The 25,511-nt window shown below is 36.3% G+C and overlaps 1 protein-coding gene across 1 annotated transcript in view; it reads left to right on the forward strand.

Moving 5' to 3' along the window:
- Positions 1–25,511, forward strand: part of BCAS3 (BCAS3 microtubule associated cell migration factor) — a 629,762-nt gene that overhangs the window by 350,294 nt on the left and 253,957 nt on the right. The window contains exons 24-25 of the mRNA XM_043582630.1: positions 223–419; positions 6,340–6,437. Of these exons, the coding sequence (XP_043438565.1) occupies positions 223–419; positions 6,340–6,437 (295 nt within the window). The remainder of the gene's footprint in view (positions 1–222; positions 420–6,339; positions 6,438–25,511) is intronic.

Below are 25,511 nucleotides of genomic sequence, written 5' to 3' on the forward strand. Positions count from 1 at the left end.
AATTTTTCGTTTATTGTGGTAAAAATCAGTACAGGGAGGTAGTGAATGTTTATATAGGCTGTGATTACCATTGCCTTCTGATTGTGGATGCCCCTTACCTCTCCCACTTGGTTAAGATGGGCTTCTCTTAGAGGGTGTTCAGAGACAAGATGGAGGGAATCATGAAAGGCTCTTTGAAGGAGGTCATAATACATTTAAATCATGATTTATAATCTGTTCCAGGTAGAAATTGTAACGCACACTGGACCCCACAGACGTCTGTGGATGGGTCCACAGTTCCAGTTCAAAACCATCCACCCCTCAGGCCAAACCACAGTCATATCATCTAGTTCATCTGTGTTGCAGTCTCATGGTCCAAGTGATACTCCACAGCCCCTTTTGGATTTTGATACAGATGATCTTGATCTCAACAGTCTCAGGTAAGAAATAAGAACTGGGGAGTGATTTAAGTAGATTAATATATTCATTTGTAATGAGCATCTTAGGTTATATTTACCTAATTTACTGTGTCCTTTTGGCACACTACTAATGGTGCAAAATACATGCACTGTAGCTTGTGATTCATTATTATTGGTGGAGAATCTTATGTGGGTTCTCCTCACATTCAGTAAGTATTTGTATTTCAGATTGTGTTTTCCTAAACCTAATATTCAGTGCACTAAAAAAAAAATCTCAGGGGCTCATGGGTGGCTCAGTTGGTTAAGCATCTGGCTTCAGCTCAGGTCATGATTTTGGGGTCCATGAGTGTGAGCCCCATGTTGAGCTCTGCGCTGATGGCTCAAAGCCTGGAGCCTGCTTCGTATTCTGTGTCTCCCTCCCTCTGTGTCCCTCCCCCTTGTGCTCTGTCTCTCTCTCAAAATAATAAATCAACATTAAAATAATAATAATAAAATCTCATGCTGCTTTCCTCCTATTTCTAACTGCTTAAAGTCTGAGAGTACCCTCCTTTCCTGATCTTACTGACGCTTCTTCATCTTTCAACCAACCTTCAATCCAAATCCTGCTTATTCCCTCTTTTAGGCTTTAAAAAGTTTTTGGATGAGAAAGAATTGATATAAATTCACTTATAGTTGATTGTATCTATATATTCCTCATAGGTATTCTCTGACCCTCACTTGTAAGAGTCATAGTACAAAGTTTACAAGTATGCTTTTTATTATTAAAGATCTTTTTTTTTAATGCAATGGAGAACTTTTTGACTTTTTTAGGTCTCAGGTTTGCTAACCAATTTAATTTGTTACACCCAGACTTGACACATTAGGATATAACACATTAGGATATAACACATTAGGATATGACACATTAGGATATAACACATTAGGATATGACACATTAGGATATAACAATGAAGGGCTTAGTCTAATGTAATCTCCCTTTCCTTGTCTTCTCTTATAAAAAGTTCTGTAATGTATCTTATTTAAGTCTAAAATAGACACTTTTCTTGAATCTCTTTAAAAATTATGGAAAAATATGTCCCAATCATATGTTGGAAATATATTTTTATATATCTCTTTGTCAATATCATTTCTAACAATGCAAAAGGTGTTGCAGAGATAGATTAGTCCCAAATGTTTCTTCCTTAAGAGTGATTCATGGGGGGCACCTGGCTGGCTCAGTTGGTAGAGTATGCGACACTTGATATCAGGGTTGTGAGTTCAAGCCCCACATTGAGTGTAGAGCTAACTTAAAAAAAAAAAAAACAAAAAAGAGTTGGGCACCTGGGTGGCTCAGTCGGTGAAGTGTCTGACTTCAGCTCAGGTTATGATCTTACGGTTCATGGGTTTTAGCCCCACATTGGGCTCTGTGCTGACAGATCAGAGCCTGGAGACTGCTTCAGATTCCTTGTCTCCCTCTCTCTCTGTCTCTCTCTCTGCCTCTCTCTCTCTCTGTCTCTCTCTCTGTCTGTCTCTCTCTCTGTCTCTCTCTCTCTCTCTCTCTCTCTCTCTCAAAAATAAATAAACATTTAAAAGATTTAAAAAAAAGAGTAATTCATATAATGGAACATGCCTCCTGTAATACCTTTTTCAGTGTTTTAATTTTTTGTTTGCTTTGTACTTTATTTCTTTCCTCTATACATTTTTTTTTAACCTAGCAGATCTTCAGCTTTTCAGAAGTGGGACTTTTCCCCCAAGATGTTAGGCAATAGTGGCAGTACTGAGTGTTAACGCCAGTTTTCACCGGTACCAACTATTAAATGTGATCTGGTTTAGATAGCCAGTCCATTTTCAGGAAGTCATCAGTCCTCAACTTAATGATTTAGTGTGTAGTTATTCATGTTTCTAAGTCACTCATGTACTTTAATGTTAATAATAAAGCATGTAAACTACGCTACGACCTAGCAGTTGCACTACTAGGTATTTATCCAAGGGGTACAGGTGTGCTGTTTCGAAGGGGCACATGCACCCCAAATGTTTACAGCAGCACTATCAACAATAGCCAAAGTATGGAAAGAGCCCAAATGTCCATCGATGGATGAGTGGATAAAGAAGATGTGGTACACACACACACACACACACACACACACCGTGGAGTATTACTCGGCAATCAAAAAGAATGAAATCTTGCCATTTGCAACTATGCGGATGGAACTGGAGGGTATTATGCTAAGTGAAATTAGTCAGTCAGAGGAAGACAAGTATCACATGACTTCACTCATATGAGGACTTTAAGAGACAAAACAGATGAACACAGGGAAGGGAAACAAAAATAGTATAAAAACAGGGAGGGTGACAAAACAGAAGAGACTCATAAATATGGAGAACAAACTGAGGGTTATGGGAGGGGGGATGGGCTAAATGAATAAGGGGCACTAAGGAATCTACTCCTGAAATCATTGTTGCACTATATGCTAACTAATTTGGATATAAATTTAAAAATAATAATAATAATAATAATAATAAGCATTTAAAATAGATGACTCATAAAACTATATATATTCTCTTTATTGAACTATTCACAAGTTCTTTTTTTTTTTCTGATGACTGTCACCTGGTGCTGTAATAAACCCCTGTCCCTTTTCTTTGGAGGACATCTCTAGCTTTCCTATATAGACAGCTCTGTTCCTCTGCTTTGTGACCTCCAGCTTGCTTAATTACTCTTTACCTCAGACAGAGCCCTTCATCTAAGAGCTCTCTAACTTGCTTCTTCAGACAAAGCTACTTTTCTGAACTCCTTCTAGAATTTTCCCTAGGGGCTTTCCTTTTTCTTATAATGAGCATATAGACTCTTGGTTAAAACCTTAACTTCCATTAGAACACAGTTTTGATGGGAAATTCAGATTTGACTTACATCATTTCAGTTGCAAGTGGACTGTTTAGTACCATTTCCTGCCCAGAATCCAGCTAGAAATGCAACTATTTACATTCTCCTCATTCCTGTTTACTATTGCTCTTAGTGCCTCACCTCTATTTCTTCTACGTTTCTTTAGTCTTATGTACAATGACACCATGGCTGTTAGCCTTATTTTGTCCTTTGAATTGTAAAAACTTATTTAGATGTTTTTGATACAGCCTAACCCTTTAACATCTGGTACCCTGTCCTGCACTCCATAAGGTATCACCAAGAATTACGTGGTGCTCTGATAGTCTGCCTCTCTAGATCCTGATCTAAATGGGGAACAGGCAGGTGTTGAGTTGACTGTCATATTCATAAGGACATCAGGGATGGCTTAAACTCATGGCAGCTCCTGACTTGGGGGAGGGATTTAAACTGTAAAAAAGGTGAATGAAATATTTATTCAGAGACCTAAGAAATAGATCACATAAAGAAGCTGAGATACAAAGTCTAGTTTTCTACTCAAGAATAGCTCCTTTTCCTTTATTATTTTATTTTTTCATCTGCTTAATTAACACATCCATCAGCTCACTTATTTAGTGTGTGTGTGTATATATAATATGCATATTATATATATATATAGGCACTATATATATATATAGTGATTTTTTTTGAGGACCTCTAAGTTCTCCTCTTTTAGCAGATTTCATTCATGTAACACCATGTTATCAAGTATAGTCACCATGTTATACATTAGGTCCTCAGACCTTATTCATGTTATTTTATTTTAAGTGATACATAGGGGTACCTGGGTGGTGCAGTCGGTTAAGCGTCCGACTTCAGCCAGGTCACGATCTCGCGGTCCGTGAGTTCGAGCCCCGCGTCGGGCTCTGGGCTGACAGCTCAGAGCCTGGAGCCTGTTTCCGATTCTGTGTCTCCCTCTCTCTCTGCCCCTCCCCCGTTCATGCTCTGTCTCTCTCTGTCCCAAAAATAAATAAACGTTGAAAAAAAAATAATTAAGTGATACATAATTCACATAACATAAAATTCGCTGCATAATTCAGTGGTTTTTAGTATATTCACTATTTTAAGCAATATCCCCACTATCTAATTCCAGGACATTTCCATCACCTCTACCAGTTTGTTTTTATTTTTGTCATTTTTATTATGGAAAAATTTCAAACATATATAACCATATTAAAAGTTAAAGAAAATAATAGAATAAGTCCCCATGTATCTGTTGCCAACTTCAACACATCAATTCGTGACCAGCCTTGTTTCATCTATAACCCCATGTACACCCCACCCATAACTCTGGATTTTTCAGACACCCCGATATAGATTGAATTAATAATGGGAAATTTATTAGCCCACTTAAACTATTTAGACCAGGAGGGGGCTTTACTTTGGATAAATTGATCATATCTGTCTAGCTTCTTTTCTCTTAAGAACCAGGAAACATCTTTTCCAGACACCAGCTCCTCTTCTCCCACTGGCCCAAATTTGCTTAGGCCTGCCCATCATGGAGTTGACTAATCTCTGCCATGAGATGATGAGATTACCATGACTGGTTTAGCAAAATCAGCTGGGGTAGAACGAATGCTGGGTGGTACATGTTGTCCACAATAGCAGTGACCAGTATTTGTATATCAATATTTCTAGCTTCCATCTTCCAATGCTGAATCAAATGCATTGTCCTTCACCTGTCTCCCATTTCTTTTACTCACACAACAAATACACGTAAGTTTAAACTGAGCTTTCAATAACTACTCTTTTTCTGAAGTCTGTACTTGGTATTTTAGGCTTCTATAACCTGTCCATGGCGCTTATCAACCGCTTCTCTTCCACCAGTATCCACTATGAACTCTATGCTTCTGCCAAATCATGCTCCTCAAGATGCCCTGCATTTGCCATGCTTAGTCATCAATCCAACGCTCTTCTTGTTCCAGTTCTGTGCTTAAAGAGCACTTCTTGCTCCTCTGCATATGCACACATCCTGTTACTGTATTCACATCCAATTCCTGTTACAGCTCCACAAGATCTATCTGCTGTGGACCATGTATTCATTCCCCCGTTTTCTCATTCTGAGCTTTTATTACCTATTGCACTCATTTTCACACTTTTCTTTTGCATCAGCCAGGAATGTGCACCTGCTATACCATATATCCACGTGTACACCTTACATTTCATGTTTCGTTTCTGCCTGTTCCTAAAATAATACTGATGGCATGATTAATATTCACCAAATACTCATTGAATGAATGAATTTGCCAAAAATGCATGTTTGTATTGCTATGACAAGTTTTTATTCCTCTATGTTGCCTAGGCTCTCAGATCTTCTAGTCATACAGGTATTTTTATGTTAATAGTATTAATCTAAGACAGCTGGAAATAGACTCTGTATTTGTAGATTTATCATTCCTAAGCAACTTGAAATTATATGTAGTAAATTTCAGTTTTGATGAAACTCTAATTGATTCTCACATGCTAATTGGTAATTTTATGGAGGTAACTCAGATGATAGTGATCCTAGCTAAGCCTCTGGCCCACACATTTGAACACAGCTTTGTTTTCCTCCGCTTCTTGTCATATATAAAGTAACCTTCATTAAGGATCATAAGGGAGTTGCTCAAAATTTTATATCTAGTATATGCTGCGTTTTATGGCCTGTGTTACTAGTTATGGTGCTATTCTTGAATTTTAAGAGTGTTATAACTCTCATATCTGTCCTTTGGAAATGTCAAAGGTTTTGGTATAAAGTATTTTGTTTCCTTTCCCATTATATTAAATTTATCCTTTTGAATTAATGTCAATTTTTTGATCCCTTACTTAAAATCTATTGAATAACTTACAAAGAAAAGAAGGGGCCCGGAGTGTAGGGAATATTTGCAGTCCTTCAGCTTTGTGCAAGAATTAGGAACTACAGTTCCCCCGTTTGTCTAGTTTTAGAATGAATGGTTCTTTAATGGATTGGCCTATTCCAGCATTCCTGATTTAAGGTCTGTTGTAGCATGCGACAGTTTTGATGCCAGTAACATATGTGAATTAAATTAAATTGCATTGCAGGATCCAGCCGGTCCGCTCTGACCCAGTCAGCATGCCAGGGTCATCCCGTCCAGTCTCTGATCGAAGGGGAATTTCCACCGTGATTGATGCTGCCTCAGGTAGAAAACCACCTCTAAAATGTGTGCTGGAGAGTTCTGTGCATTTTAAATTTCTTTTCCTGCACAATGTAGAGAATGGTATTTTTTTTTTTGCCTTCCTCTTCTTCTTCTTTTTTTGTTTTGTTTTGTTTTGTTTTGGGATATGTGTGCATGTGTGTATGTGTGTATCTGTTAAACCAATACTGTGCCTACATTTGTTGCTAAACAATGCCATGCATTTAAGTATTGTTAAGTTTCGTGAATGATGCTGTGGGGTTGGCACTTGATTAAATGTAATGAACACGGTATTGAAGGCTACAGGGTTGATCACTGTTTTGCCTTTGATCTCTCAAATGTGGAGAAGCAACCTTGACAGAGAACGTAAATACAATATATGGATTCAATTTACTCAACCTGTTGAGTATCAAAGTGCTCGATCTGTGGAAGTAGAGTCCAAGTGCTGTAACTTAAATGGTTTTATTATTGAAAGCATAAAGTTTAGAAATTCATTAACTTAACTTTAGTCTATCTATCACAGTTATTAACCACCTATCCTTGGAACCAAGCCATGGCTATGTATCATTAGTATCTGGAAGTAGGTCTTTGCCTCTGTAGGTGATAGTTGCTGCATTAGTATTGTAAAACTGTGTTCTGCCAGGTCTGCCAAGTAATAGAACTGTTTATAATAATACATTTTTCATCTCTGAATGCATTGATAAAGAAAATAAGGACAGTGATGCTTTATATTATGGTGCAGCTGCAGAGCATCTGAAGCTAGCGTACAGCAGGGTTTCATCAAGAAAAAGTCTCTCCTGAGTGGAATTATTAAATACTCGGCATTAGTCAAACAGTTGAGTCAGACAGGATTTTAATCTATAGCAATTTCAAAATCCCCAGAGACTGCTGATTTGATTGAGGCTTAAACTGTGAAAGAAAATGGAAACAAACACAAAACTGATTTGTGAAGGTCACTTTTTAAAGACCAAAGCTTCTGTTTCTGATTCTGTGTCTGGATGTATTTTGAAGTTTGAAAGCTAAATGGTTTTGTACTTAGCTTTCTGATTTTTTTTCTCTCAGTGGATCGGACCTTGTGTCTGATTGAGCTGTCCGCATCCAGGGCTGTGCCTTCGTTTGTAGTGTAGACTCTTGCTTGAGAGGGCTCATACTTGTCCTTCTGCTTTCGCTTGGCAACCATGCTTGTCCCCTGGAAACAAGCACAGAAATGTGTGAAGTCTCTAGCCTTCCTTCCCTGCATTGAATGAAATACTGAGATAGGTGTCTCAAACAATAAATCTTTTTGATAGTTTCGATCTGAGAGTGCTAAGAGATCTTGCTCATCTGGAATTATCATTTAAAAATTGTGAATCCTGGAAGTGATGTATTGTAACCTAAAGTATTTTATTCAAGATTACAGTAGTAGCCTTTGTTGTAGGGGTTTAACATTCTTGAACTGCCATATTATTAATGTTTTAGAGTCAGGTGACTCCCAGTCAAGTAAAACACACATCACTAAAGCAGTTGTTGTGCATTATTAAAAGTTGCCATATTCAGCGCTTTACTCTGAGGTAATGATACTCCACATTTATCATATAGCAGTATATCAATTTTAGCTCTTTGTAAAGATATCCTCATGCCACAGAGAGGAATATCAGTGCACTATTGGCAACCATAGTTTGATTTAAATCTGCTGCAAGAAGAGTTTTTAAAATGATGTTTAAAAAAGGAAACATCTTTGCCCTTGATTCACTCATATTTCCATCAGAGACACATTGTAGGAGATTCTAGGGTATTGTTCTACAGCTCTGAGCCTCTGCCTGAAAGTGATAATCTTTTTGAGTAGAGAAAGAGCTTCTTGGTGACTAAGCTCTGTTGTTATTTTTCTAAGCCTGTTTTCATTCCAGAAAGCCATAGTTCCTTTCTGAGACAGAGCAATGAAATGTGTGTGCTGCTTTCTGTAACTTGGAGCTAAAGAAACCCTATAGATGAGGAGTCGGACTATTATGAATAATTCTCTGCCTCTCAAATGGTTTGGATCCCTATTGTTCAACGTATTTTTTAAGTGAGTGAAAATAATATCTTGTTGGGGAAACTTAATCTACTTTATCCAGTAGGACCGGTGTTGTAACAGACTTACTTTTCTACTGATATTTAGGGAAGTTAGAGACTAAATGGTTCGGGTTCCTTATAAAAAGAAGCTCATGGGAAAATTCCGTTTTAGATTTTTCTGTTAAAAAGAGTCTAATAAATTTGTATAACTGCTCCTGAACCAGGAAGTACTTCTCTGATTATGACCATTGGAGTCAGCTGCATATTATGAAGATGCTTATCTGGAGTTCTGATTGCCTTTGCTTAGAGATAAGACCACTGTGGTGCCTCCTCTGAATGGTCTTCATGGCTTTGTCTTAACCTTCAAGCAATTTATACAATTAAATGTATTGTCTTTTTAATTGTTCTTGTGGCACATTTTATAACTATCCTTCTATTTTAGTGACAGCAATTGCTCTGTCTAAACTAGTGGTGCAGTAATTATTTTTCGTATGATTACTTTTCAGAGGCATTTAATGAAATGAAATTTAATGTGTTATGATTAATTTTTGACAGTTGTAACAATTTTCAAAATGAAAATGTTTTATTTATACTTTATTTATTTATTTATAGCATGTTATGTTTTAGAGCTCTATCTATTTATCTGGCAATGTTATTCTGTTCAAACTAAAAGAGATCAGCAGAGCATTATACCACTTTTGCTAAGAAATTTTGTTTTTATGATTTCTTGATCATCTAGTATATCTGTGCTTCACTCCTTCACATCAAAATACGTTTCCCAAAATATGTATGTTTTGCTTATTAACTTCAGTGATTGAGGCATGGCATAAATTCTATGCCTTTAGATACCTACGAACCAGCTTCTTACTGTCTCTATATAAATATGTGTATTTAGACTGGCAGAACTATAACTGCTTTATAAGTAGATGTCACTCCCACAGCATGTTTCATCTGAACTTTGGTGAGTCAAAATGTACTATCCTAGCTAAATTTTGAGTTTAGATAATTATGAGATGTTCCCTTCTTGACCAAGAAGAAGACCATTCTGGAAAGATACTTTATAGGATTTTACCCTTATACACACAGGCTACGTAGGACAAATGAGATTTGAAGGAACTACTCCATTTTTCATTAACATCAGTGTCTCCAAATCATAGATAATATTTCTAGATGAAGTACTTTTTTTCTCTGTACATTTCCTTTTGGTCAGCTATCTAAGAATTTCTTTTCATTGTTTGTTTTTTTTATAACCTGTGTCCTTCTTTTGATAAAGATATAGGACCTCTGAAGGAAAAGTAGAAATATAGCTGCCAATATCCTATTCAAACTTTGTTTCTCATTCCCAGACCTGTAGGCTATACCTGTTGAGTAACTTAATAATAGCTCTAAAGTTGCTTTTGAGCCCTCCAGGCAGAAAGCCTAGAAAGATCTGGTTCATCCTAAGTTTGCTTCTCCTCATTTGTGGTTTTACTATGGAAATTGATGTTTACCAAGAAAGAACTCAAAGCAACTGAGATTTAAAGACAGACTCATGCCTGGTTCATATGAAGAGCAGGCCTCTTTGTCAAACTCTACTAGAGTAAACATTTTAATAGAGAAAATGTTATTGGAAGTGGTAGGAGCAGTATTTATGTACATTCCTGAGGAAGATGACAGTAGAAGGAAAATTGTGACAGTTAAGCAAAATGAGTTTTTATCCTGTAGAGTAGGCTTTGATAAATAAGGTATTAGTGTTATGTCAAGTATTTCTACAAATAAGGACAAAGTTCCAGACTTAGTATTTGATGTTCTTGACTTAAGAGGAATATTATTTTTGTTGTACAGTTGAAGTAATCTAAATAATTTCCAAGAGATTTGTTAATTCAGGAGATACTTTTTCGACACCCATTTTTTCCCATTAGCAAAGTAATTTGTGTACTGAAGAAAATGATATGCTTAAAACCCAAACTGACTTGATTTGGTGGATTTTGTAATAATTTTTTTGGGCCTGCTCTGACTGATTTTGTAACGATCATTTGTGCCTGCTTTGTGTATTTGGCATTTGATGCATCAGGCGTTTTTTTTTTTTTTTTAAAAGGTACTTACTAGAGAAGTATGATTGGGTAGGCAGCAAGGAGATTATTTAAGTCAAACCTCTGCTGGAAGGAAGGACGTTCACTTGGGGCATGCTTTTATTTTACAGAGATTTTTCTGATATGCTGGGGGAAGAATATTCCTAGGGATTATATTTCATTGTATCTACAGTTGCCATTCCAATCTGAGGCAGACAAGCTTAGTCACTGTGTCTTACTGCTATCAGAGACACAAGAGATGCTGGTGGTAAGAAGCAAAGAGATTTGTAAGAAACACCATTAGTCTTCCAATGGTGAGGCAACTTAGTGCCGTGATTTTAAAAACTAGAACTGAATGATGAAAGCCATGACATTATAATCCTGGTTTTGAACATTTGTTGAAACTTTCAACAAGTGATGTTTCCTACTTATCTAGTCTTCTCTGCGTCTGTAAAAAGAGTTGAAGGTCCCCCCCACACACAAAAAATTGTTTTTCTTTTTTTGGCAGGGACATGTTCATTATTTCCTAAAATAATTCTCAGATATAAAGTTCTTTAGAAATACTGATATATTTCTTTGAATACATGATGTGGCTTTCATTTAATGGACTTCCATATATTCTTTGTGATTATAAGGTGACGAAAACCCCAGGCATACTTGTACCTTGAGTATTCAAAGCCTATGTGGGATCAGTAAGAGGATTATGGATGAGGATGAAATTAAAAGAAGGCTTAGTCGTGAACTGTGAACAGTCCCTCAGAGAGGAAAAAGGAGGTCAGCAATTTTACTTTGACACTATTTATGCTTGAGACAGTTAGCAAATATTTGAATTCAGATATTAAGACTGGCTTTTTTATTAGAAAAGAGGAAGTTTATGCTTTGTTTCAACTCTAATGAACACCTACTTGTCTGTATAGAATCAAAAATAGGTGTTAGAGATTAAGAGCATAGGGAAAAGACCTGATTTTGCCCATGAGGAAGGTGATCAGCCACATCTCTCTCCTTCTGACTTAAATATTCCTCTCATTCTTCTTTCTAATATTTATAGGATGTTAGAAGATGAAATTCAAGTTAACAATGTGGAAAATTTTAGTTCAGCACAATTAAGAAAAAAAAAGTGCCCCACTTGAAGATGAAGAAATTGTAAACAGAAGTAGAAGAAGCTGTTGGGAAAGCTTTTTTCTGCTGACACATTGCTTCTTTGAATAAATCTTTGTGTCAACTAAAACCTCGCCTTTGCTTTCTCTATTGCAAGCACCAAGTCCTTGACATGACTTTAAGTCTTTCCTAAGCATTTTGAGAAGGAATTGATGGAATTCTCCCTACTGTTGATACACCGGGGTGCCACATATTTACAAGGGGCTTTTTGGCCAAAAGACCCAACTTTCCTTTTTTGTACCTTTATTACTACATCTTTAATACAAGGCTGGACTGTTTATGCAGTCTGTTGCCTGAGACTGTGGTGGCAGAGGGACAATATTGGGGGCAGTATTAGAATTTGTTTAAGTCTGAACCGGGAATTCCATTTGTCTTAGTGACGTTAGTGTCAAACTGTTAGTGCCACGCTATTTTAAATTGTGTCCAAGAGCCTGAGAGGCTTATGCTTATAGGTGCCATCTATAAACTTAGAAAGAAACAAAAGAGTCTCTTTCCATTGAATATATAAGCCCAGTGAGCAATTAAAAAGCAGCCTGGGACCTCACCCGGGCAACTAGTCGGAACCAGAGCTCATGATAGTCCCCTGGATATTGTTGAAAACTGTCAGAGAAAAGCTAAAGCAAATAATCGAAGTGAAAATAATTGTTCCCAGGAAAAAGTCTTGTTTTGTAAAGTTGGTGTAGTGTAAAGAATAGAGACTAGTAACTTGTGAATCTTTGGCTCTGTTCTCAACTTTGCCTGTAATTACCTGTTTGGGAAATTGCTTCAAAACCCAAGACTTCTCTACCATAAAATGAAGGAATTGAAGTAGATTATTTCCAAAGCCCCTTCCAGCTTGAGAAATTGATAAACTTGTACTTTGGATCACCTTTGAAGAATTTTTAAAAATCAGGGTAAAATTTATATGTAGCAGAAATGTACATATCTTAATCATACAACTTGATGAATTTTTATATCTATGTATATCACTACTCAGAATAAATTAGAATGATTTCCATGATTCCAGAAATTTCCTTCATGCCCCTTCCAGTCAATACTACCTTTGAGCTAGAGATGACCACTATGAGTTTTATCATCATAAATTAGTTTTATCTATATTAAACTTTATAGATACTTTTTTGTGTCTGGCTTCTTAATGGTTTTGAGTTCATCCAGGTGTTACATGTGTTACTAGTTCCTTTTTTTACATTGCAATGTAGTAAAAATATAACACAGTTTATGTATCCATTGTCCTGGGAGCCTGGGTGGCTCAGTTGGTTAAGTGGCCGACTTCAGCTCAGCTCAGAAGCCTAGAGCCTAATCCAGGTTCTGTGTCTCCCTCTCTCTCTGCCCCTCCTCCACTCACAATCTCTCTCTCTCTCTCTCTCTCTCTCTCTCTCTCTCTCTGTCAAAAATAAACATTAAAAAAATGCTTTTATATATCCATTGTCCTACTGTTTTCTGCTTTTAGCTTATTATAAATAAAGCTGCTATAAACTTTACTGTACAAGCCTTCTTTTTTGACATATGCACTTTTTTTTTTTACATATACATGCATATATTTTGAGCATATACCTAGGACTGGAATTGCTGGCTCAAGAAGTAGGCATGTCTTTAGCTTTATTAGGAACCTCCAAGAAGGTATTCCAAAATGACTATGCCATTTTTCATTCTTAGAAATGTATGAGCCATTCTTGTAAATGTAAACGGTAGTTTCAATTTGCTTTTCTCTGATGAATATCAATACTGAGTACCTTGAATATACTTTCTGGCCAGTTGGAGATCTTCTTTTGTAATGTACTTGTGAAGTGAACTTTTATGTGGTCTCTTGTCTTATTACATTTAAATTCTTTAAATATTTTGGATGTAGGTCTTCTGTCATATTTTACAAATATTTCCTTTTAGTTTATTGCCTTTTCACTTTCCTATTGGTGGTTTTTGACAGCCAGAAGTCCAATTTTTCCACTTTTTCCTTTTATGTTTTGTGTTTTAAACAAAAATTTTTCCCCATTCCACCCAGTCTTGAGTGATGCTTTTCTCTAGTAATTGTATAGTATTGGCTTTTGCATTTAGGTATATGAACCTTTTCAAATTATTTTTTATCATGCTATAAGGCAAAGATCAAGGTTCAGTTTCTTCCATGCAATTTCTTCTGGCACTATTTATCAAAAAGATACTTTTTTCCTCCAATGAATTTCATTGCTGCCTTTTTAAAAAATCCATGTTTTTCCTGGATTCTCTATTCTGTTCCTTTGATGTGTGTGTGTGTGTGTGTGTGTGTGTGTGTGTGTGTGTGTGTGTATGTATGTATGTGTGTGTGTGTGTATCTGCCTTTACACCAATATGATACTGTTTTAATATTGTAGCGTTTTAGTAAGAGATATAGCAGTTTAATATCTTCACTTTTGCTTTTCATGTCTGTCTTGGCTACTCTAGATTCTTTGCATTTCCAAACACATGTGTATGTATATACATACCAGTAATTCCTGGTGTGGTCCACTGACCTATGGAAGTCCCCAAGACACTTTTAAGGGATCGGTGCTTGAAAGCTATTTTTATGGTAATATGAAGTGATTATTGGCCTTTCTTTTTTATGCTGTGTTGATTAAGTACAGATGATGCGGAAGCAATGGTTGATAAAACTGATGGCATCTTAGCATAGTGAAAGCAGTGGTACCAAACTATGCTTGTAGCTATGGGTACTCACTCATAGTTTAAAAAAGCTACAATTACTTAAGAATGTCTATGATACAGACAAAATCATTGACATGTGAAAATTTTATTCAATTTTGCTGCTTGTATACTTCTTTTTATTATTCTATATATCACAGTTGAATTAATGAATGATAGTTGTCTTGACAAAATGCACTTGTGTGATTATTGTGAACTGAACTAGCAACTATTTTCATGGAATACTATTTTATTAGAAAGAACAACTGGCAAACTTTGTTTATTCAAACCTGGGTATTTGGCAAAAATTTTCTCAAAAATAAACAAAATAGGCCTGCCACTTCAAAGAAAACAACTGACAATATTTGTTACCAATGATAGAACTCATTTTCAATTAAAACTTGGAAAATTGAAAATCGTATATCCATGTATCTACCACTGTTTAATAAGCTCCCAATACTTAAAGACATTTCTGATGACATAGGTGGTGATATTAACTAGTGTGATATTTTTATGTCATATAATAATATAAATCCACATTTGGAGATCTGAAATATTTTCTGAAAGACCAATTTTATTATATTACAAAAGTATGTATGGGTAATGGACTCATTCCAAATGTAAGAAAGGACAAAGGATTTTCATGTAACAGACTACAAAAGTTAATTGATACCGTTTCAATTAACTTGTTAAGGGTCATCTCAAAGAACAATATTCTAAGAATCTGAAAAGGCTCAGGATCTGAATATGTTCTATCCTTCTCCAGTTACATTTTTGAGTGAGGCCAACTTGTCTTTACATACTCAACCAAAACAACATATCACAACAGATTGAATGCACAAATTGATAAGAGAATCTACCTGTTGTTTATTATAAAAGTTTCTGTCCAAAAAAGTAAAAATGACATTCTTCTCATTATTTTTCAGTTTGGAAATTTTGAATAAAAAATATCACTTATGTTAATACATAGAGAGTTTCTTGTATTTTAATGAGTTAATACATAAATGTTTTCAATGTTGATAGATATAAAATACATAAACCTTTTGTGCTCTTTGGAAACCTCAATTTTTAAGAGCACAAAAGGGTCCTGAATCAAAAAGTGTTTGAAAATCACTGAGATATAACTATATCCTCATATACATACACATTAAATGTATAATCATCTCTACAGAAATTTAGATGAGATTTCATTGGATCAAATTTTGGAGAATTGACATCTTAACAATATTCAGTCTTCTAACCCATGAACATTTTATAGCTCTCCATTTAGTTAGGCCTTTTTAATTTCTCCTACTACTGTTACATTTCAATGTAGAAGTCTTAAACATATTTTATACAATTTACTTCAATTATTTGATGTTTTGATGCTAGTATAAATAGCGTATTGTGTTTCATTTTTCAGACTTTTTTTCATAGCATATAGACTACATAATTTTGTTTGTATGTTGACCTTGTATCCAGAAACCTCTTTTTTTTAAAAAAAATCTTCCAAGTTTTTATTTAAATTCCAGTTAGTTAACATATAGTGTAATATTAGTTTCAGGTGTAGGATTTGGTGATTCATCAGTTACCTACAACACCCAGCACTCATCACGAGTGCCCTCCTTTCTAAATTCATGTATTCTAATAGATTCCTTTGGATTTTCTACTATGTAGTCATTGATCTGCAAACAAAGATGATTTTCTTTCTTTCTCATCTTTATACCTTTTATTTCTTTTTCCTCTTTATTGTACTTGCTTAGACATTCCAGCTAAATGTTGAATAGAAGTGAAGATATTGAACATTCTTGTCTTACTCTTAGAAAGAAGTTTTTAATATTTCCGTATAATGTTACATGTAATTTTTAAAATGAAAACCTACATTTGAATATTATTTCTTTATTGGAGTGAGGAATAGATGGACAAAATTCATAAAAGAATCAAACTGACATTCTAAAACTGAAAAATATACCTTAAATAAATAATTTGTGGAATGGGCTTAATAGTTGACTGGATGCAGAAGAAAAGGATCAGAGACTCAAAAACAAGTCAAAAATTATCAGACTGAAGCACAGAGAGAAGAAAATAATGAAATAAAACAACTCAGTGTGAGAAGCATGTGGGGTAATATTAAACTGTCTAATGTATGTGGTCGTTACACATGGATGACAAGGAGGGAAAGGGCAAAAAAAAAAAAAAAAAAGTGAATGGCTGAGAATTTTCCAAAATTACTTAAAGACCTGAACTCTCAAAGTTTCAAGAAGCTCACTATACCCCAAGTAGGATAAAAACAAAATCACATGAAGGCATATCAGAGGCAAACTGTTGAAATCCTTAAATCATGAAGCAATTTTAAAAACTCCACTGTATTTCTTTATTTCTTGGGTTCATATTTGGGTGAGAGTTTAGAGTTATGACAAAATTAGGGTGATTCTTAAGTTTCTTTGGCAGTATGAGATCCCCATCTCCCAGGGATCTATGAGGAATCTTTAGGATATTCACCATTAGATAGAAGTAAAAGATATGGAAAGCCAGTATTTATTGATAAACAGGTCTGTGCCCAACACTGTGCTAGGTGCTTTTACATGGCTTATCCCACTGAATCATATTTAATTAGGATCACAGGCCCATCTCAGAAATATGCAAAGCATGGGACCTAAGACACCTAGCTCCTGATACTTAGAATTACTTAAAGTGCATTATGGTGACACCTCAGATAAGTCCAAATCTCCTTTTACCCTGACTGATCAAATATTCATTTCAAAACACTGTATGCTGAAATGAGTCACATGGGAGTTGAAGAGAATCAACTATTCAGGTGGTGAAAATGTGTGAATGCAGCTGGCAGATGAAGTTCCAGTATGATGAATTCCCAACTTGTCCTTATTGCTGCAGGCAACAACTGACAGGCCTGACTGGTCATTGGCTTTCCATTTCTGGCATTGATAGGACTGAAAATTCTTCGTGTCACAGATACTTAAAAGCTGTCCCTGTTATAGTGGATACAAACAGTGCTGGAGGGTCCTTATTGCATAGAGATGTAATCAATATGGTTTAGAGTTCTTGACCTGAACCTATAATTATCTGGATGTTATAAAGGTAGCTTGTTGTTACAGAAAATGCTTATATTCAGAACTTTGGGACTAAGTTGTGAATGGAGGGAAGAAAAATAGAAGCTTTGTCCCTCTTCCTATATTTCACAGTATTTAGGAAGCTATCATAGTAATCACAGAACAGGGTATTCTTATAGGATTAGTAGAACATTGTATCATCAGGCTTTGGGGTGCTGAAGTTTAAATCTTACCTCTGATGCAATCCTAATCCCAGAAAAAGTTGTGACTTTAATGTTTTGCAGCTTGTGGCTATGATTGTTTTGAATGCCAAAATAGGGGTTTGTTTGTTTTTTTTTATTGAGCCAAATTCCTGGATTTGAAGTGCAGCTTTAAATAATAATACATTTTGAGTTTGCTATTTTCCTGCTGCTAAGAGTATGGTGAAAAAAGCTGGGTAAGCAGACATTACAGCATCTGTGATCCATGGGCAGGAGTGAGCAGAAGGAGATGACACTGGTAGCAGTTCTTAAGTCATTGTTTGTACTGATGTGTTTAAGTATATTGTGATCGAGATTAATTTGCCATTGAAAATAGTGGGGGAAAAGGCACAGAATGACTTAACAGGAGATGTGAATCCTGATTCCTCTGTTACTGCTTGGTTTAACATAATTCTGGATGGCATTATTATTGGATTACCCTATGGATAGGATGCCTTGAAAAAGAGGGGGGAAGTAACGTTTTATAGTAAAGGGCTCTTTAAGAACAAGAGCTGTCTTTGTATGTCTCATGCCTGGTATTGGTGCTTGGCATGGAACAGATAATCAATATTTGTTGCATTGTTGATTTCTGATAAGGCTTAAAATATACCATAAACTGGGGCGCCTGGGTGGCGCAGTCGGTTAAGCGTCCGACTTCAGCCAGGTCACGATCTCGCGGTCCGTGAGTTCGAGCCCCGCGTCGGGCTCTGGGCTGATGGCTCAGAGCCTGGAGCCTGTTTCCGATTCTGTGTCTCCCTCTCTCTCTGCCCCTCCCCCGTTCATGCTCTGTCTCCCTCTGTCCCAAAAATAAATAAACGTTGAAAAAAAAATTAAAAAAAATATATATATACCATAAACTGATTAAAATTTAATAGCATTGCATCTTTATATCTACATTACATCACTTACACCTAGAAAATATGATCTTGGCCTAGAGTTCTTTATTAGAGTTGCCCTTAGGCTTATTGTCACTCTTTGTTTGGGCCGTTAGTAAACTGTGTTATCAGTAGGAATATTTTTTTTAATTTTTTTTTTTAATTTTTTTGAGAGACAGAGAGAGACAGAGCATGAGCAGGGGAGGGGCAGAGAGAGAGGGAGACACAAAATCTGGAAGCAGTCTCCACGCTCCGAGCTGTCAGCGCCGAGCCTGATGTGGGTCTCAAACTCATGAATTGCGAGATCAGGACGTAGGCCAAAGTCAGACGCTTAACCGACCGAGCCACCCAGGCGCCCCCCGTTGGAATATTTTTGCAGAGCATTTCAAATGATCTTTCATGTCATTTTTTAAAAGCAGCATTATGTTTAAGTAGTTTGTTTCTCATCTTTGATAGCTTTTACATAACCAGATAATAAAAATAAGGGAATTATGGCCCTCAAATCAGTTGTGTTTTTGTAGTATTAGACTTGCATAGGAATTTGTGTTTTAAGTTTATCTTTACAAATCATTCACTATAGCAAATTTCTGCTTTCTGGAATCTTCTCAAGCCTGGAAAACATCCACTGAAAGGAATGGACCTTCTTTTGTTTTCTGGTCATACTGGGCTAATTTTCAGACATACCATTGTATGGTTATTTGGGGCTGTCTTTTAAGCTTGCCTGTCTTATACATGAACCCAGGATATTAGCATTTAGGGATATCTGACCTAAATTCCATTAAACCAAAATAATTTCTTGAAGAATTGCCACCATTTTTGTAATGTCATTGCAGTTCAGTGACTTGTACTTATGCTCCAGGCAGCCCTGTGAGACATGGTATCTTGAGTCTTAAACCTGTTTTACTTTGGTGAGCTAAGAATATTGGAAAGACCACAATTATTCTATAAATGCTCCATGTTAAGACTGGAGAGAATACCAAAGTTACACTTGAAACTTTAATTGAATTCCCGTTAGTAATCCCTTTTTTAGATGAGTTTATATACTTTTCAAATGAACAATGTTTGCATGATTGGGAAGAGAAAAGACTTTCATTTCACTCTTCTGTTTCTTTCTACCTAAAAAGGACACTTACAGCATCCATACTAGTCCCTTTGACATTCTCCTATTGGGCTGACCTTTCCTATGTTAGAAATTTTTAGCCATGAGTGAATACCTTTAAATAGAGTATTTATAGCCATGGTAGGATCCTAATTCCCAGAGTCAGAGGGCCTAAACTAGAGAGATCTTAGTAAAATTTTGGTATGGTGCCTGAAACTTTTCATTTGCCTTGAAACCTGTTCTTAATTTTACTCTTTATTCCAATTCACCCCATTGATTAAATTAATTGCTTTCTCCGCTGTTCTTAAACTTTTACTGTTGTGTTTATCACCTCATATTAAAGTTAGCTGGGAACCATTTCCCATTCTAGACTGTGAGCTCATCTTTGTGCTCCCCACAGCACCCTGAATGGTTCTGACCCATAAGGCACTCAATAAATGTTAATGAATTCAACATTTCAGCATGAAATATTGAAACCAAATTTTTGCATTTGACTAGATACAGTAGTTGCCTTTTAGGAAGGGAACTGAGTGGCCAGGAAACAGAAATAAAAAGGAGACTTTTTTTTCAATGTAGTCTTTTAGAACATGTGTATGCATTATCCACAAAACATAAATGAAACTGTTTAACACCTAACATATTTTTCAGTATTTGATAGGTTACCATTGCAAGTTGTTTGTTTGTTTATTTACATAAATGAAGAAACTGAGGTTAAGGGATGTTAAATAACCTGTCTGTTGTCACATAGCTAGTAGGCAGCAGAGCAAAGATATGATTCTGTGAAACCTTCACTTCTTCCAGGGTATTAAATAGCATCTTGGCCACAATAGCCTGCCTTGATTTCATTCATATGATTAGCAGGTGTTATATCTGACCTAGGAACTGTCTTTCTTTCTTTCTTTCTTTCTTTCTTTCTTTCTTTCTTTCTTTCTTTCTATCTTTCTTTCTTTCTTTCTTTCTTTCTTTTAAGAGAGATAGAGCACAAGTGTAGGGAGAGGGTCAAAGGGAGAGAGAGAGAATCTTAAGAAGGCTCCACACTTAGCCTGATGCAGAGCTTGATTCCACAACACTGGGATCATGACCTGGGCCAAAATCAAGAGTTGGGCACTCAATCAACTGAACCACCCAGGTGCCCCTATTCTTTATAGCATATATTGTGTACATCATAGAATTCTTCAACTACAGCCTTTCCACTCTTGGGTGGCACCTCTATTTTAAGGAGCCATTGGCCAGACCTCTTTGATAAGGTTTTGATGGCTCACGTAGGTATTCCTGCTGCTCACAGAGAAACTCTTACTCTTTAAGCAGTAAATATTTACTTTCAGCTAGGAAAGCCACTATCAATCAGGTAATGCTTTCTGAAGCTGAAAAAGGCATTCACTAAAGAATGGTGATTGCCCAAGGTCACTTTCTTTTCCATCTGCTTGTGGGTAAATGCAAACTAAAAGAATACTAGTGTTTGAAACTCACAATTTATTCTGTATTTGGGGGTAGGGGAGAGGGAGGCAAAGTGATGATATTTCTCTTAGAAATATTTTTAATTGCTTTTTCAAAGTATGGATTAAAGCATAAAAGAAGCCAAAAATGTCCTGATACTAAATGGACTGGACATCTTGATCTATCATGGCGTAACATATGAGTGGGGATTCCCAAAGGACCTTTGTACACTACAATATTTATTACTGTAAAGATCTATGAGTTCTTAGCCACTTTGAAACTTATAAAAGCTGTTCACATCCCATCCACTGGACTTTTGTTTTCACATGTTTAAGTTATTCTGGTTTGTTTTGTATAGTTTATTCAGAAATAACTCCCCACTTCAAATTCTGAAAAATAATATCTGGCCCTTTAATAAAGGTGGAGAAAAGAATTCAACTCTGGTATGAAAGTGTACATGAAAGAGAAATGTATTTGCTTGCTTTTCCTGTCCATTAATGCTTGGGAACTACAGGATCTTTAACCAGCCCATTTATGCCTCTGTTTCTCATCTGCAAAATGGTAACTAAATATTTGCCTTGTATTTGGTTGACATAAACAAAATACTAACAAACCAAAAGGCTCTGGATTGATACCTCTGTCAGCTCCTGCTGTCGATGGTGGAATTTTCACTTGTAGTTTGTTCATTGTTATTTCAAGAATAAACATTATGGCTTATTCTTGGTTTATTATGGTTTATTTTTAACATTATAGTCTTGGGGCACCTGGCTGTCTCAGTCGGTTAAGTGTCTGACTCTTGAATTCAGCTTAGGTCATGATCTCATGGTCCATCGGATCAAGCCCTGTGTTGGTCTCTGTGCCGACAGCATGAAGCCTGTTTGGGATTCTCTGTCTCCTCCTCTCTCTGCCTCTACCCTGCTTGCATGTGCTCTCTCTCTCAAAATAAATAAATACACTTAAAAATAAAACAAAAACAATATAGTCTTAAGAATAAAAAAAGAAGTTACTAAGGAACATTAATGAATATAAAACCACTAACATGCACAAAAATAGCTATATGCTTGGGGCGCCTGGGTGGCTCAGTCGGTTAAGCGGCCGACTTCAGCTCAGGTCACGATCTCGCGGTCCGTGGGTTCGAGCCCCGCGTCGGGCTATGGGCTGATGGCTCAGAGCCTGGAGCCTGCTTCGGATTCTGTGTCTCCCTCTCTCTCTGCCCCTCCCCCGTTCATGCTCTGTTTCTCTCTGTCTCGAAAATAAATAAAACGTTAAAAAAAATTAAAAAAAAATAGCTATATGCAAACTAATAGGTGTCCTTGACTGAGACAAAATTATTTTGAGGTGGTGATCATGAAAATTATCATAATTTTAAATTATGTGTTTCCCGGGGCGCCTGGGTGGCGCAGTCGGTTAAGCGTCCGACTTCAGCCAGGTCATGATCTCGCGGTCCGTGAGTTCGAGCCCCGCGTCAGGCTCTGGGCTGATGGCTCAGAGCCTGGAGCCTGTTTCCAATTCTGTGTCTCCCTCTCTCTCTGCCCCTCCCCCGTTCATGCTCTGTCTCTCTCTGTCCCAAAAATAAATAAACGTTGAAAAAACAAAATTAAAAAAAAAAAAATTATGTGTTTCCCTACTTACGAAGGAAACCTAACTGGACTATGTATTCTGGGAAAGTTATAACATTAAAAGACAATAAATAGGATATTTAACATCTCTATTTAAATCTTGAGTTACATGCAGCCTATACAGTTCCTGTGCTGCATATTAAATTTTATATATAATAAATAATACCTTTTTTTACAATATTTGATTGCTTAATATACTGTGCTAAGTACTTCATATACATTAGCTTTTTTATTCTTCATAAAATTCCCATGAGGTAAAGATATTGTTATACAGTTGACCCGTGAACAACGTGAGGGTTAGGGGGGCTGACCCCCCTGTGCAGTTGAAAATCCATGTATAAATTTTGACTCCCCTAAAAGTTAATTACTAATAGCCTGCTGTTGGCCAGAAGCCTTCCTGAGAACATAAACAGTCAATTAACCCATATTTTGCATGTTATATATATTATATACTGTATTTATATACTGTATTCTTATAATAAAGTAAGCTAAAGAAAAGAAAATGTTATTGAGAAACTCATAAGGAAGACAATACACATTTACAGTACTATACTGTGTTTATGTATTTAAAAATCCATGTTTAAGTGGACCCATGCAGTTCAAACCCATGTTGTTCAAGGATCACCTGTAATTCCCTTTTTTCAGAATAGGGAACTATGACTCCGAAAAGTTATGTATGCTGTACTATCTTCCACTTTGGCAATGCCATCTAAATTTCTTTGTCATGAACGTGTTTGATGTAGCTCTCTATTAAATTTTATTTTTGATAGGTGCATTTTTAGAATAGGCAGGTTACACGTAGCAGAAGTACATGAACTTTGTGGTCAAGTGTAAATTCTGTCCTTATAGCCAACCAGGTATATGACCTTGCGTCTCTTTTCCTTAAGAATATAAGAACACCTGTCTCCTATTGGGAAAATTCATAGGACATTTGTAAAGATTCTGGCCATAGCCCAGGTATACAACAAGGACTCATTAAATGTTAGTTCTTTCCCTGTTACTGTTACTTTATTTCAATGATTATGATGATGATGATGATGGTGATGGTGATGCAGCAATAGCTTTTACTATATCAAAGTTTTGGTACACAACAAGGACTCATTAAATGTTCTCTCCTTGTTACTTTATTTCAATAATGATGATGATGATGATGATGATTCAATAGCTTTTACTGTATCCCAAAGTTTTTGTTTTCTATATATTTTATGTTTATATACCTTTGGAGACTGGCTATAGTATTGTCCTCATTTTATAATTGAGGACACAGACTTTGAGAAGTGGTAGATCCTATGTTGGAAGCCAGGCAGTCTAATGCCAGAGCTTGTATTCTTAACTAATATGTAATTTTCTTGGAAGACATGTTCCATTAACAATAGATTACATCCTGATATTTTAAGCAACAGTTTAAATCTCAGAACTTGTCATCCCACCCCCTCCTACACCATCCATTTCTCCCAGTTTCAGATTGTGACAGTATGACAATTTCTTTCCTGATCCTCATTTGATTCCTATGGTAAGTTTGTTAGATTAGATATGTAGAGACCTTTCTGATTGTAAAATCTGTGATCCTATATTGTTTGGTTACATTTGCAGTATTCTGAGGCAGCTCTGATAGTCCCTTAAGGGAAAGGGATTCATCACTGATTTTGATAAGGAATATGTTGACTTCTTGACTGAACTGAAATTAGCCATTTCTTGGGAGTTTTGGTGGGGACTACAGAATAGGAATTAACTCCTTGAGCTGCTTCACTCCTTAAAAAGAGGAACCTCAAAATAGTTCTGCCCAAACGGATTTGACTTTAGGGATGTTCGTTTTTGCATATAAATACATTTCACTCAGTCTTCAGAAGGTACTCTGTCTTCAAAAATGGAGCTTGTTTTGTTTGCGAGGGGAGCAGACCACTCTCCGGAGTATGTTAGACTGGCTGTTTACATTTGGTTTTGACTGTCTTGATCTGTCCCTGTCTCTCCTTCACTCTTTTTACCCCTGTCTCTGTTTCAGTTTGTCTTCTGTTTCTCTTTCTCCTGTCTAGCTTCTATCTTCCTATTTTGATAATTCTGCTTTATTTCTGTAAGTGAAAGACTCTCCCAGGATGCTGAATATGCCTTTATTTTTACAGCACTCCTTATATGCACAGAAGATTTTAGCTTGGCTATAAAGCTTGCTCTTGGCATAAACTTGGCAGATAGTTTTTAGCCTGGGTGAGACTTTTTATTGGGATCATGAAAGTGTTGGGCCGTCACTGCCCTCCACTTTTCCTTCTTGAAGTATGACATTAGTGGTTTCAGCTCTTGTTGACCCTTCTTTTTAAACCAAAGCTTTATAGCTTATTAGTGCATAGTGTGGATTTTTCTTATGATATGTTGGAGGGAAAGAAAAAAACTCCTCTAAAGTTACAAATGGTTTCACTTACCAAAATGATTATTTCTCTTGGAAAGTTCTGTCTTTTCTTTAAAATTTCCGGGAGTTGGGTGGGCTCGATGTCCTCTCTCCCACTCTTTCTCTACCCACACTCTCACACTGGCAGAAATGCTGAGAGCTTTAAGCATAATTCCAGGCTTCTAGGAGGCAAATCATTGACCAAGGAATAACCAAGACACGCTTATCTGCTGTTATTTTTAAAGAAAGTTTTTCAGTCAAAATGGAAGTAAGGACAGGATGCTGCAGGCTTGTTTTTGACTGTTTGTTTCACTTATGGAACATAGAACAGATGCTTTAGAACATCAGTAATGAGTATTTCAGGCACCGTTGGGGAATTGAAATCTATGCTTTTCAAATCTGCAATTAATCTCATACTTCGTCATTTATTGGATCAAATAGTTTCATTTGCTTAGGATCCAGGTCAGCGCCTTGAGCTCCAAATCAGGTATT

This window comes from Prionailurus bengalensis, chromosome E1 (assembly GCF_016509475.1).
Source record: "Prionailurus bengalensis isolate Pbe53 chromosome E1, Fcat_Pben_1.1_paternal_pri, whole genome shotgun sequence".
Lineage (NCBI taxonomy): Eukaryota > Metazoa > Chordata > Mammalia > Carnivora > Felidae > Prionailurus > Prionailurus bengalensis.